Source organism: Myotis nattereri (assembly GCF_964212035.1).
Source record: "Myotis nattereri genome assembly, chromosome: 6".
In the NCBI taxonomy this organism is placed as follows: domain Eukaryota; kingdom Metazoa; phylum Chordata; class Mammalia; order Chiroptera; family Vespertilionidae; genus Myotis; species Myotis nattereri.
The window spans coordinates 79,844,761-79,859,186 of record NC_138081.1 but is presented as its reverse complement, the minus strand read 5'-3'; the positions used below and the strand labels follow the sequence as shown (position 1 = coordinate 79,859,186).

The 14,426-nt window shown below is 36.4% G+C and overlaps 1 protein-coding gene across 3 annotated transcripts in view; it reads right to left on the bottom strand.

Moving 5' to 3' along the window:
• Nucleotides 1-14,426, bottom strand: part of EPB41L2 (erythrocyte membrane protein band 4.1 like 2) — a 188,022-nt gene that overhangs the window by 32,681 nt on the left and 140,915 nt on the right. For 2 of the 3 annotated variants that reach the window (XM_081094580.1, XM_081094581.1), the window contains exons 10-12: nt 14,256-14,353; nt 11,280-11,452; nt 6,325-6,494 (exon numbers count right to left, since the gene is read on the bottom strand). In XM_081094580.1, the coding sequence (XP_080950706.1) occupies nt 6,325-6,494; nt 11,280-11,452; nt 14,256-14,353 (441 nt within the window). Of the gene's footprint in view, nt 1-1,691; nt 1,755-1,978; nt 2,015-6,324; nt 6,495-11,279; nt 11,453-14,255; nt 14,354-14,426 lie in introns of all 3 variants that reach the window. The other variant, XM_081094579.1, reaches the window with a different exon arrangement.

Here is a 14,426-nt window from a genome sequence, read left to right as displayed (position 1 = left end):
GAATTTTTTAAGAAATAACTATTTACATTATTAGAAGGAAGTCATGGAATTAATACTCAAAATGGCTAATAACTCTTCTTTCTAATAGTTAGATTTGAATGCAGCCTAGGACTCACCTGTAGAGGTGAGTTGCCGCCACCTTTGTTCCTGTAGACTCACCTTCCTGATTAGGGCTACTACTAAAATTGCCTTCTGTGAACATATTAAAATCAAGTAAAAATAGAGAAAGGTGGACTCAGAAGCACATTTGGCCTCAGGAGAAAGCCAGTCCAAGATCATCTACCACAAAAGGGGGGTGGTAGGGTGGGCAAGGACTGACTTTTCTCAGGAAATTCCAGCAGTGGCTTTTAATCTTAAGGAATAAAAATAACAGCTTCCACAGGCTGCTTGTATTTGATCTCTCCATAAAATAACCTCATACTGGTTTCAAGTAGTTGCTAAGCACAAATGTGAGGCCCAGCTGCCCCACATACCAAATGATCCTTATACAGACAAAAATGCAAGCGTAATTACCAGGTTGATTTTTCACTGGAGTAGGCCCTGATGAATGGTATTGTGGGATTTTTTATATTGGCCCTGAAAACTAGTATTTGTGGGAATTAAAACTAAATATTGCTTAGGAAATGGTTTTAACTGAATTTTAAACCTTTTCTTACATTTCAAAAATCATGGGGCCACCTGTTGATTGCAGCTTTCATCCACTCCCAGAGGAACAGGTCATGCATCTGATAAAATTAGGTATTCTGTATTCATGCACAAGCATAGTTGCTCATCTATGAGCTTCTACAGCCATTTGCAAAAACTCATGAAAATCTAAAAATCTTTGCATGGCATGGAAAAATGACTGTGGCTTGAGATCAGGCACATTTCTTGTATTTGTTCAAAGCAATGTTATGTATTACACTTTAAAGCATTTTAGTAAGTTATGCAAAAATACATTTCCAATAATTATCACAAGCTGCCAAAAGCAACCAAATTGATTAGTCGGATTATTGAGAATTGCAGTTCACCACTAAATACATTGCCATGTACTGCCCCCTAAATAAGGAGAAGAAAAGTTCTCGTGTGACACGGGGAATATAGTTGACATTCCTAACTGGGTGGAATGTCATTTTCCCCCCCTCATTTTTGTCTTTCATTTATTCTTCCTTCTTTATCAAAGCTATCCCATTAATTAGCATACTTTCATATGGAATACTTTAACTGAACCACATTCCTAACTGCATGGATTTTAGTGGCACCACCCACCCCCACCTCCATACCCACCCCAAACTATTGTGGACATAGATCGACAGTAAAATGATTTAATGCCAAATCAACAAATATCTGTTCTGGTTAGTGAATACTAAGGATGGGATCACATTACTTCAGATTCCATGCCCTGAGATAACCCATTAGGAGAGAATAAGTTTACTTATAGAACTTCAAGGTTAATGGATAAAAACTATTCATCTGATGAAATAGAACTTGTTTTCCCAGTTGTCACTTTGAGAACTTCTAGTAAATATACTCCTACCTAAGCCACTTTAAAAGAACACAGTCAGACTGGTAACATGCACTCCCGAGTTGGATTTTCCCCATGCATTTCATGCGCTGTGCTTGGAAAATGTTGCCAGCCAGCCTGTGAGTGACCTCCCAACCATAGCAGCCTGGCAGCCATCAGGACAGTTGTTTTCTTAAATTATACAAACCTCCAACATTAAATTGCTATGTCTGACATAAATATTATCCCCTTCTACTCTCAAGGAATTTTTCTGTGAAATTAAATCACACACAGGGGGAAAAAGCAAATAAACGTAAGTGTATCAATCAGCAAGCACCAGAGTTGGATAGTCTAAGACATTACTAGTAATAACAATTTTAAGAACCTAAAGCCACAAGCAAAACTGACAAATAAACCCTGAAAGTGCATCACCCCACACAAGAATAATGGCAGGCAGCAGCCACCATGTTTTAATTTTGCAGAAAAAATATCCACCTCCTCCAGCTGTGTTTCCTCTTCTTCCATCTTCGCCTGAAAAGTCATACAGCAAGTGGCCAGAAACAGAAGTATTAGTGGAATCTCTACCATTGGTGCAAAGAAGTTGTATTTGAACTTCAATGGTGAACTAGCATTACCAACCTTTATTGTGTGGCCCTCAGAAGATGCAGAACATTAAGCCACGTGGTCTTTCTTCACCTACAGTGTTGTATAAATGATGGAAATGATCCTTTGCAAGGGTGGAATGGAGAATGGAAGCTTCACTCTTTCTCAGTCCCTAGTTTACATGCACTGCTTTTGAGTATTGTTTTTTATTACTCAAGAATAAAAATCTGAGAGTGTAAAAATGGCATAATTCAATCAGTTCTAATTTGAAATGTCTAAATCCACTGGTGATAACGGCAAAGTAAAATGATGTAAAATTTGGCTTTCCCTTTATGTCAGACAAATATTCCCTATTATTCAGTTTTTTACACAGATTTCTTTCCTTGGTGGGGAGGGAATTCGTTTATTTTGCTACATTCATGTTACAATGGTAGGTATTTAAAAATACTCTTTAAACTATAGCCACTTTTCTTTCATAAAATACTTTAAACAATAATCAGTTTTCATAGTTGGACAAGTCTCAGTATTTAACGTTACAAAAGAATAAATTTGTGAATTTAAAACTAGCATAAATACTAGTGACTACTGACTAACTCAAAGACAGGAATGGCAAGAAAGAAAAATATTGGTTCTGATACCAAAGGAAAATAGTTTAACCTTTACATGTTAATTGATAGCAGGATCATATACATATCATATTCAAGTGACAGTGTAAAATCTGAGAGTTCAAAATGTTCTCTTTTAAAAAAAAATGTATTCAAGTATTTCTGAAAAGTTAGCAAGAAGCTCAGAGTATCTTTTTTATCAGAAGGTAAATATTAGACACAACCAATTATCTGTTAAGAACTATCTTCCAATTCCTGGGTCAACACTGAATTCTCTAAAATGTCCATCTTTCACATCCGCAGGTACCCTTTAAGATTCGTGGCTTCTCAATGCCTAATCATAATATTATCTTCACATTTGTCTTTAGGTTTGCTCTAAATTACATGACTTACTCTATTTATTGATAGTAACCACAGGATACTAAGACACTAAGTCACCAGACCACATTTTACAAAACAATCAAAAACATACTGCACACGTTAGCATGGACTGACTAGCAGTGCAGAGGTAGTCCCATAAAGAGGTAAAAATCTTCAAACCAGACATTTAATTTTAAGAACACTAAGAGGCCCAACCTTAGGGCTATATATTCTAAATTTTCAAAAAGCCTTGTTTCATTTTCCATACACATTTGTTAAAGAAAAGATATTTTCCTTACAAAATACCTGACGGTGACTCTGTCACATAATTATATGATTTAGACGTTTTTAAAAAGACTCATACAAAATAAAACACTACCTGAAATTCATCTGGTCTCCAAATGCTACAATAATAGAGAGACAAGGAGTTTCTGAGATTAGAACTACAAATGTCAGGAACAGAGGACTAAAGATGCATAAATTCAAGAAGGATGAGCTTGGCTTTCTAACAAAAGAACTAATAGAGCCCTAACCGGTTTGGCCCAGTGGATAGAGCATCGGCCTGTGGACTGGAGGGTCCCAGGTTCGATTCCGGTCAAGGGCATGTACCTTGGTTGCGGGCACATCCCCAGTGGGGGGTGTGCAGGATGCAGCTGATCAATGTTTCTCTCTCATCGATGTTTCTGACTCTCTATCCCTCTCCCTTCCTCTCTGTAAAAAATCAATAAAATTTAAAAAAAAAAGAACTAATAGAAACTCTACTTATACATGTCAATTACTGTGATGTCCACAACATAATAAGTTCTTTTTTTAAGACCTAGTAAGGTTTACAGATATTTATAAAAGAATCCTATAACTTTGCTTTAAACTTAGAATGTACGGAGCTCTCAATGGATATCAATGAAAGGGAAGGTGCTTACACTTATTGCTCATGCACTGAAATATCTGTGTGAAAATGTGCAGCTCATACTATATTGTCAGTGGTAAAGTTTATGCACATGTTTACACTCTACATTGGGAGGGGTACAAGATGAAGTGTAGTTTTGTGGACTGCACAGACTGAAGCTTATGTTGGAGTACCAACAACTGCTTCCTCTTCCTCTGTTCTGTCATTCAGGTCACAGTCATAAGACGCATGAAAGGACGTGGCTTTGGCCTCCAGGTAGCAGAGGGACAGAGCCAGAGGAAGGGAAAATGTGAGGGAAAAGGGCACTGACTGAGAAGCAGAGAGGAGGAGCCCAAAGATGAGGATGAGGGAGGGAAGGAATGAAGGGGAGGTGATCGGAACATAGTGCTGGACGTCAGCGGGGAGGAAGGAGACCCAGACCTTGGGGAGGCTAGGGAAAGCAAGGTACCCATCTTCATCGAGGAGTGAGGGGAAGCTGGATGGGAAGCATTTACAGAAACTGAAGGGAAAGTACCCAAACTCAGAATCCTTGTGGTCAGCCTCTGTTAGAGGCTTCTCGTGGGTGGGAGGACAGTCAATCTGAGAAGGGGCTACAATAGGATCCAAGACAGAATCCAGGACAGCGACGTCACAGTCCCCCTGCTCTGATGTTTCCCCTGTGGAAAGGAGTTCTAAGCTGTCTAGTGTGATTTGGTCGGCCTCCCCAAAGGGGTCTTCCTCCGAAATGTCTGAAAGCAAGTCCATTTCAGGGACTGGTAACAGGTTTGGGGAAAGACATGAAGCATAGCGGATGAGCGGTGAAGGTGGGCAGATGAAAACAGGCTGCTTTCAGAAGCAAATCCATGGTTGAATGTGAAATTACACGGATACATTCAAAGGAGAAATGGAGGCAAAAGAGGAGAGAAGAAATAAGTAGTTAGTGAACAATCTTACTCAAAAGTAGGGATTGTATTAACACAGTGTGGTTAGAAAATGAATTAAATGATCCATTTTAAAGAGGAAAACTGAAGTACTTTGATCATAAAATGTATATATATAGAGACTGACTTAACTACTGTTTTCTGACTGGTTGCAAATAGATCCAATGAAACTCAAACAGCATTATTACTTTTAAACCTGGTTGCTGACAGACATTCAAAGCATTGGCAAAAGGCCAACATACTCAACTTTTGCTGAATGAAGATAAGAATTTCCTTTGGAATTTAAAAGAACTTTATAAAAAAATAACGATGTATCAAATTAACCAGGCAAAATAGAACAGAGACTTCAAATTGCTCAGCTCTTCTGTTTCAAATATAAGGAGTCACTCTCCTAGGTGCCTCATCAGCATAATTATTAAAGATTCTGACAACTTTTCAGCAGTTCAAGGATACCTTGTTGGGTGTGATTTGTGCTATTTTTAACTAAATAATTTTTGAACAAATAGTTTTTGAAATATGATACAAATTCTTTAACAAGGTATGCAGGTGATTGGATGGCACGTGCTACCTGAAGCCCTTGTCCTTGTGGCATAAGGGTCCGCATGGTCCCCCTCCCCCCCTCAATGCTGAGAATTAGAGGTTGTCGAATTCCTGAGAACTGGCAGCTACTTCATCTGGCAGGTTCTTTATGAATTCATGCTGTATGTCTTCAGAATTTTCAAAGTTAAAGTATAGAGAATATTATAAGTCCACAGAATGATTTCATTTGTGTGTGTGTTGCTTTGTGCAGATATAGAAAAGAGATCTGAAGAACTCAAAGCCTCTTCAAATCAACCTCTAAGTGACTTCACTTGCCCAAGGTAACATAAATAACATTGACAAATTTGAAAACATAATACAGGGTACTTCTCTATTCATTATGATGTACATACAAAAGAAGGCCAAAAGCAACACGCCATCTTCTCACTGTTCACAAAACACTTACCCTTGCTTAAGAATGTCTTCTTCATCAGTTATAGATTACTAATGAAAAATAATATTTTTCATAAAGACCATCTTTGCTCATTTCAAAAAATGTAAGTTAACATGATTAAAATAATAATACAGGTTATACTTTAACATTTACTTGTAACAAACAAATATAAATTTCAAATCATCATAGCTTTTATCATTTAAGGATTTAACTAAATAGAATGATTATGAAGAGTTAAAAATTACTTACTTGCATTAATATAATTTACATTGGAATATTTTGCTTTGAACTCCACTCAGAAAAAGGTTAGAGACCCTATCCAAACAAGCAAGAGCCTTTGCATATTTGAAAATTGGGAAATTATATCAAAAGAGAACATACATTGACTAATTTTAAATATTATTTGAGTTCTGAAACAACAAATGCAACAGATAGCCTCATTTAAAATCACATATTCTACTAATTTACCATACCTTTCCTTCAATGAGGTGCACATGTGGGGCTTTAGTGGGGCTTCTGAGGTCCCTTCTGCCATCCCCATCCTGTACTATGGCCGTGCTGACAACTCCTCGGCCATATGCCGACACCTCCCCAGGGCCAGGAGAATCCTTTGTAAGACTTTGGTCCACAACACCAACTAGAGCTAATAAAGAATGATCATTTGGATTACATTAGGACAGGTAAATGGTCAAATTTTATGAAACTTCCCCCTTTTACACAGATAAGCAGGCAGCATGTACTCAAAAGGAACGTTGCTAGAGCTCTGAAAATATCAACGTGTCAAACAAACTAATTTTTAAACCTTTTTAAAAAGTTTATTTATTAATTTTAATTTTATTTTTTTTATCCTCACCCAATGATATTTTTTCCATTTATTTTTAGAGAGAGTGAAAGGGGGTTGGGAGCGTGCAACCGAGGTACATGCCCCTTGACCAGATTGAACCTGGAACCCTTTAGTCTGCAGGCTGACTCTCTATCCACTGAACCAAACCACTGAACACTAAAAGTATTCTGAATTTTAATCCATTAAACTACACAGGCTCCTAAAACAGGTTTTTTAAGGGTATACTCTTATCATGCAATCAGCCAGCAGAAGGAGCTCTAAGACCAGCTGAAATGAGAGTGAAAGCAGTGTCAGAATCACAATGTAAGCATTATTTTAATTCTCTAGGATTTCTTTGATCTTATCTGGGATTATTTCTGAAACAAATAATTATCTATTTATCAAAATTATTTGCTTCAGTAAGTTTAAAGAATTCGCCCATAAAAGAACTTTAATTTAAATGCCATTTAAAATTGTGACAAGATAGTAAAGGTAGATTTTAGGGAATGAATTTCTGTTTAATAGTTTTTATTTCTCTAACGTCCCCCCTGAATGCCACAACTTGACCTAACAGTAAATCTAATACACAGACACCCTCCCACTCAGCAAGCCTGGCCCTCATGTACTCCCTTCATCTCTCCTACAGATGGGAAGAAACAGATTGTGCTGCAATCTGTGTCATATGGCAAATCAACCCAAGGTGGCCTCAGATCTCAACAAGGCAAAGTGAGTAGCAGTTGGCAAAGCCTCTGTCTATCTGTAGTTTCTCCCTCAACAACGGGAACAACCAGGGAGGTCATTTTACTTGTATAAAAAGTGCTTGACTGGCTCAGATCCATGCCCCCAGAGAAGCCCAGTAACCACAAAGGCCTTTAGGCTGCAAGCTTTTGGAGGGCAGGGACTGTATGTGATCCACCACATTGAACTTGGAAGGCATCAAGCACTTCTAACCCATGTTTTACAAGAAACCTTTGATCTACATCCCCACAAGCCCTAAAACTTCCTTCTTCCCCAGTCTTGCCGTTTTGGCCACCCTCACACTTGTTTGCACCTAGTTAACTCAAGCCAGAAACCTCAAAGTCTCTTCCTTCACCCCTTAACATCTGCAAGTCCAAGCAAGTGCTGGATCTATTCTAAATGTGGCCAGTTCTTCCATCTCTATTTGACCACCCAGATCCCTAAGGACTCATGCTTTCAAAAGCCCACAGAATGTTATAAAATGAACTCACATCTTACATTAAGAATAATTATTTTCCAGGTGTTTTTTGATAAACTTTTGAGAAGATTTTCATAGGTTTCACTTGGAAAGTACACAGCTATGAGTAATTATTTTAACTTATGATTATGATTTCTAAGCACCCCTACACATACTCAGAAATTATTGCAAAACTGGGAAAAATTTGACCTAGAAATAATTTGATATAATATCAAAATTTTAATGAAATTTAAATTTACACAATGACGTTGACAAAATGTGACGCTGCATACTTTTAAACATTTATTAATTTCAGATTGCAGGGGAATTTTTATTTTGGGGGGGATTTAAAACAATTTTTTTTAGGTCTTAAACACTTGTAGATCCCTGAGAAGCTTGTAGGCCCCAGCCACTGAGCTTAGGGTGCCAAATGGCTGACTGGACTACTATCACCCAAGGCAAGACCACCATTAGTCTCATCTGGACTATTCCCAACCAGTTTTCCTGCTTCTGCTCTCATCCTCTAGTGATTTTAGACATTGCAAAGTTATTGGTTTAAAAAAAATTAACAGTGTACTTATATGCTTGCACAAGTGTGTACACATCTGTACTTATACACACTACACACACACCAAAAACAAAACAAAACAAAAAAAACTTTCAGCAATTTCCTGCAACACCTAGAATAAAAACCACATTCATTACCATGGCGTGCAAGGCCATGTGTGACCTGTCCCAGCCTACCTCTCCCCATCACTTACTAAGCTCTGACTACACTTGACTTCTTTCTGTTCTGGAATGTAATAAGCTCTCCCTAATCTTACAACCTTCAGACCCACTGCTCCTGCTACCTGCGATGCTTTATCTCCTGCTTTACTCAAGGCTGCCTCCTACTCTCAACTGAGATGGTTCTTCTTCCTCATATAGGCCTCTGTTCCCAGATGACCCAAGTAACTAGTGTCCGTGATTATTATATTTTCCATTTTCATGAAATCATTGCTTCCCCTGCTCTCAAATACATCTCGGTCATAAACTCTTTTAAATGACTGCTTTGCCTACTTTTTGGGTTGATTTTCCAATCTTGGATTCTCACTGTTCTAAAACAGCTACTCTGGATTGACTTTTATTTTTATATTTGATTTTAGATATCACATTAAATTTTATGTTCTATGTAATCACTAGAAGACTGTCAAGCCTTAAAGTAAGAACTATTGATACATATATCTACACTAGTCTAACCTTACTTAAAAACTAAACAGGGAAATGAAAACACAACACATGTCAACAACAACAAAAATGGTATGTTAATGGAGAGTGGTGGGAAAAAATAAAGCTCAGTACCAGGTTACAGCCTAGCTTTGCTTTGAGGAGGAAAAAAGAGGGAGACTATAAGCCCTAACCAAATAGTTCACTGGCTGTCTGGTCCTGCACTGGCATGAAAAGCCTTCTATTTTTCACAATAACACAATAATTCTTTGATAACTTGCCCATCTGATGAATTACAGTGCCCAGAACACAAAAGGAAAAATAATGGATTACTGTGCCATGGTTGTGGCTTTTACTTATAAAAATCATTGTTTTCAGATACAAACCTATTACAACCCTCTGCACTAGTTGCCCATAGAAGATGGTACATTTCCTTAAGCACGGCTGATATACCTCATAGAAATCACAGTAGTTTACTCTTCTTTATAAACTGTAAAATTTGTAATATAAGAGTTATAAAGCCTCATAGTTTAAAACAAACGCTGAAACAGACAGCATTCCAGAAAGAGGAATGATTTCTCTCAGGGCATTAAACAATACTGCCTGCATTTATTCAGCACTTGCATAAATTCTGTGTAGCAAGGGGCAAAGTTTGTGAAATATTTACATGAATGGGAACATTTTTCAGATTTACTGGAAAAATGTTCAGTTGCCTATTAGCTAAAAGTTACACGGATAGCTATTGTACACTAGTAATTCACTGTTTAAATCCCTACATTTGGAAATGTGGACATTGATTTGAACCAAGTTTATGGTTACCTTGCAATTTTTGGGTGGTCTCATAAAAATATACTAAAGATTCTTCTGAATCAATATTTAATAATTATGTATACAAAGATGCCCAACAACAAATCCTAGGAAGTATCTCCATGTGTATGCCTGGTTCTGTTTTCCAAGTTTATTCCAGGAAAAACAGATCAAGACCCAGGTGTGTTTATCCTTCACTGAGGGAATATTTTTATCTATTAGCATATTGTCTGTTTCAGATAATTATTTATAATATAGTTGTTCAAGTTCATATTTCAGAAAGTTATCAGTAATAACAAGCAATAAAAAGATTTTTGCTAATAACAGTAATAAAAGATAATTTTTAAATTTTATATTACTATTTTTGTATATGTTTTGAGATTAATCAACAAAAATGTTGAAAAGCTACTTCTTCTGGTAGAAAGTCATCCATACGAATAGTTTTCATTTAGGTAGAAAAAAATGTAAGTCCTTCATAAAGTATTCTAATGTAAAATTAACCTTAGCTTTTTTCTAGAAAACCTGCTATTAATTCAAAATTAGGGTAATAAGATACATACATGTATGAAAGGAAGCAACATCAATTTATTTCCATGTATAATTTATACAAAACTACAAATATGTAGCTAATTAGAATTCCAATAGGAAAAACATACAAATTTATACACTCCCCTTGGGTGAAAGAACAAACAAATATATTATATTTCCTTTCTTTTTGTTAAAACACTGCATTTAAACTGATCCTTTGAAGTTGTGAATGGTTTCTCATATGCTGGAAAGTTTGGTAAGCTTCAGTCAGAGTTTTTAAAATCATAAAAATTTGAATTTTTTAAGTTCCTTTGAATAGAAGTTCAGATGTTACCACACCAAAAACCTTTGGAATTACATTTTTGCCAAAAAATAATCCACATAAAATACATCACAATTAAGTCAGACCAGTAAAAATATGTTTGTCCACCATCTCATCAGTGAGAACTCTTAGCGTACATTTGTGTCCGCTGATAATGCAAAAAAAAGCATTTAGATTCAGAATGAGAACTTCAAATTCTACAAAATTTTCTTGTGAGTATAAGAAATGAAACTTTATTTACTCAGAATAAAATGGCTATTCCTCTAGGGCAGTGGTTCTCAACCTTGGCTACACATTAGAATCACCTGGGAATCTTTTTAAAATCCTGATTTCTGGGCCTCATCCTCAGATGAGGGTAGCTGGGCCTCGGAGGATGAGGCCCAGAAATCAGGATTTTAAAAGATTCCCAGGTAATTCTAATGTGCAGCCAAAGTTGAGAACCACTGCTCTAGGGTATTTCTGGGGGCCTTATCAACTAGTCAACATTCTCTGATCCCACTGGATTAGAAAGATTAATGGAATTCAAAACTGTCATGAACATCTTTACCTCCATCTAGAATCCTGGAGGCCCGCTTACTAGATGTGCGCTCAAAGTGTGGCGCAGGCCTGTCAATGAGGGTGCTTGCCTGGCGGGTCTGGGCTTGGGTGCGGCCACTATAGCGGAATTTGGACCCCAAGGTCAGGAACTTGGCCTTTGGTGGCTGCTCTGGAGACACAAGCCTGTAGTGGGGAGAAAAAGGAACAAAATTAGAATTTATGAATTCTTTATTAACTTTAAAACTCTTTTAATATCTCATTTTATTAAGCATGATTACTCAATATTAAAAAATGGATGACTAAACTAATGAAAAAGAACATTATTTATATACCTTCCTATATAAGAGCTTGATGATAGTGATAAAATGAATAAAACCATATTCATGTATTTATGAATGTTTTCCTCGACATGAGCAAAAATACAGCTGTTCTCAGTGTTTATCAAAGGTTATTTATTTGTATTAGCTTAAATCATTTAGATAAACACATATGTCTGAATTCTCGCTCCTAGCTGTAAGTGCCAAGTAGCAATCCCTTACTCTTAGTAATTCTTAATATTTATGTTTATTTTTCCTGGGAAAGAACATCTAACAAGGAATCTTGTTCCCATGAAGAAGGCAGCATGCAGTGGATATGCAGAGATGACTAACTTCCTTTCTTGCTAGCACAGTTCTACTGCTAAACCTGGGTTCATAATGGATAAAGTTAAACTTAATGTCAAATACTCCCATGTACACAAAAACATGTCCTTAGTAAACGAGCCAATCTTGTCTGGCATACAACTGAAATTTCCTCCCTTTCATTGTCTGATCAAGAGTTGGCAAAATATCTTAAAAAAATAATCTCAGAGCTCTTGTGGAATTTATTAAATATAAGAAGGCTTTAGTTGACAATTCCACAATATGGAGAATACTAACAAAATTTTTCCTATCATTCTCCAAGAGTGAATCTTTAAGAATTACTTAGCATTTCAAGTATTCTAGACCTTCTGCCCAGTTTTTTAGAAAACTTATTCTGCTAAGGAAGCAATGAAAAAAATTTCAAGGAAAGGTAAAGCTACATGTAATAATACAAGAGACTATCCTCCATTAACTAAGGATTCTCAGTAGTCCTAAACATTCCTCCCGCTCTCCCCAAAAAGTGTTGGAATTAAACTGATGAAAGAACTAATATCCTCTGGGCTCTCTTGATTTTAATCTATTCATGTATGTTATAGAAGTGTTTCTTTAAATCTTCCATTTTCTGCCAATAGACTTTGAAAGGATATATGTCACAGTGCAAAAGAAGTTAAGTCATTAACTAGAGAATTTTTATTTTGTTTTAATTTGAGATAAGATACTTTCTTGCCTGACACTGGTTGACCACCTACTCAAAGCATTAGCTTGCAGATTAATTTTCTGATGATAAAAAAAAACCCTTAAGTAATTAAGCTTCAATTAAATAAAAACAAACATCAAAACAAAAAAGGGGCTGACTTCACCACAGACATTTATTAGCTCTCTTTAAAAGAATTTTTTTGGTGATTTAAGTCAATGGTAATATAAATTTTCTAAGAAAATGTACATAAATTGACAAAATATTTCAAGACTATCACTTTAAGATCAGTTTATTTTCTTTTTATGTTACTTTTATTTTCCATATCAGACCCTATCTTGATAAGAATAACATCAAAACCACTACAAGGCATCTATCATTTCACTTTTGGAAATTTAAAAGCTATGATAAGGGGCTAATCATCAGAGTATTAAAAGTCTGGAGCAAGATTATCTAAGTAATAATGTATTACAAAGGAATCCAACTTTTACATATTTTACTGCTTAAGTAGTGTATTAACATTTTAATTTTATAAAATTCCTGTCATTACAAATTAATATTAACGTTTATCTATGGAAAATGAACATTTTAAGAAAAATCCACATACCAATTGCTAAATCAATCATACATTTAACGAGTGCCATGGGTTCCCATAAAACTCTCTATAAAGTGACTGATGACGTTAACTTGCTTGGGATTAATCTGGATTTGCAATGCCAAAGTTAAATGGCAGTTTAATGTGAAGCTAGAGAACCTCATGTTACTCTTGTTTACACACCACCATCACCACCACCACCACCACCAACAAAAAGCACTGAGAAAATAGCAGGAAGCACATCAGCTGCAAATTCAGTTGGGAAGTCTAGCACCGTGGGTATACTGGTGGGTGCCTGGAGTCACACTACCTGGGCCTGCATTCCATCACACCGTTACTATGTATATGACTAAGAGCATATTTCTGAACTTCGCTGTTCCTCAGTTTCTCCCTATGTAACATGAAGATAACTGCAACTGCCCCATAAGCTATGTTATAAGGATTCATAAAATGAATCCCTGTGCAGCACTAAGAATGGTGATGGGCTATATTAAATGCTCAAGCAAGGACAGCAGCTTTATTATGTTCTAGTTAAACTAATATTAGTCTAGCTGAGTGGCTGTCAATCAACACAAAGATCTGTTTATGGCTTCAATCTGAAAGCCATTTTTTAATTTCCTAAAGAAATTATTTCAATCTTTTGTGATAAACTAAAACAGAACAAAATCCACTGATCAGATTCAAAGCATTCCGCAGACAAATTATGATTTTCCCTTTCTGTGTTAGATACATGTTTGTGAGCAAAGTTATATAAGACTTAAAGATATAAAAATGCTTTTAATTAATCATTATCCCAAAAGTCTGCAGGAGCAAATTGGTCTGTTTTTAAATTGGAGTCTATGGTATGCCAGCAAAAATGAAGGCAGACAGTTCTGAGTGACGACAAGGCATGGCCAAGGCAACAGAAATAGACACAGGAGTGGACTTTGCAGACAAAGGAGATTTGACACTGATAAGAGCAAAGAGCCATAATGGAGGGTGTTGCAGCATCTGCCACACTCTCCACTACCACCTCCTAGTAAGTAAAAGGTACCATGAGCTATTTCAATTAATTTTAAGCTGTTTTCTTTCAATTACCTGTAAAAAGTGTGATGTTCCACACACACTTTCCATAGCCTTTTCGCAGCCCGATGGTTCGGCAGTTTGAATCCAATGGTACTCTCAAACTGTTCCAGCTAGAATAAACAAATTGGCATATTTATTTAAGAGTTCATTAGACGCTACTAAAAAACATGAATTCACATTTTC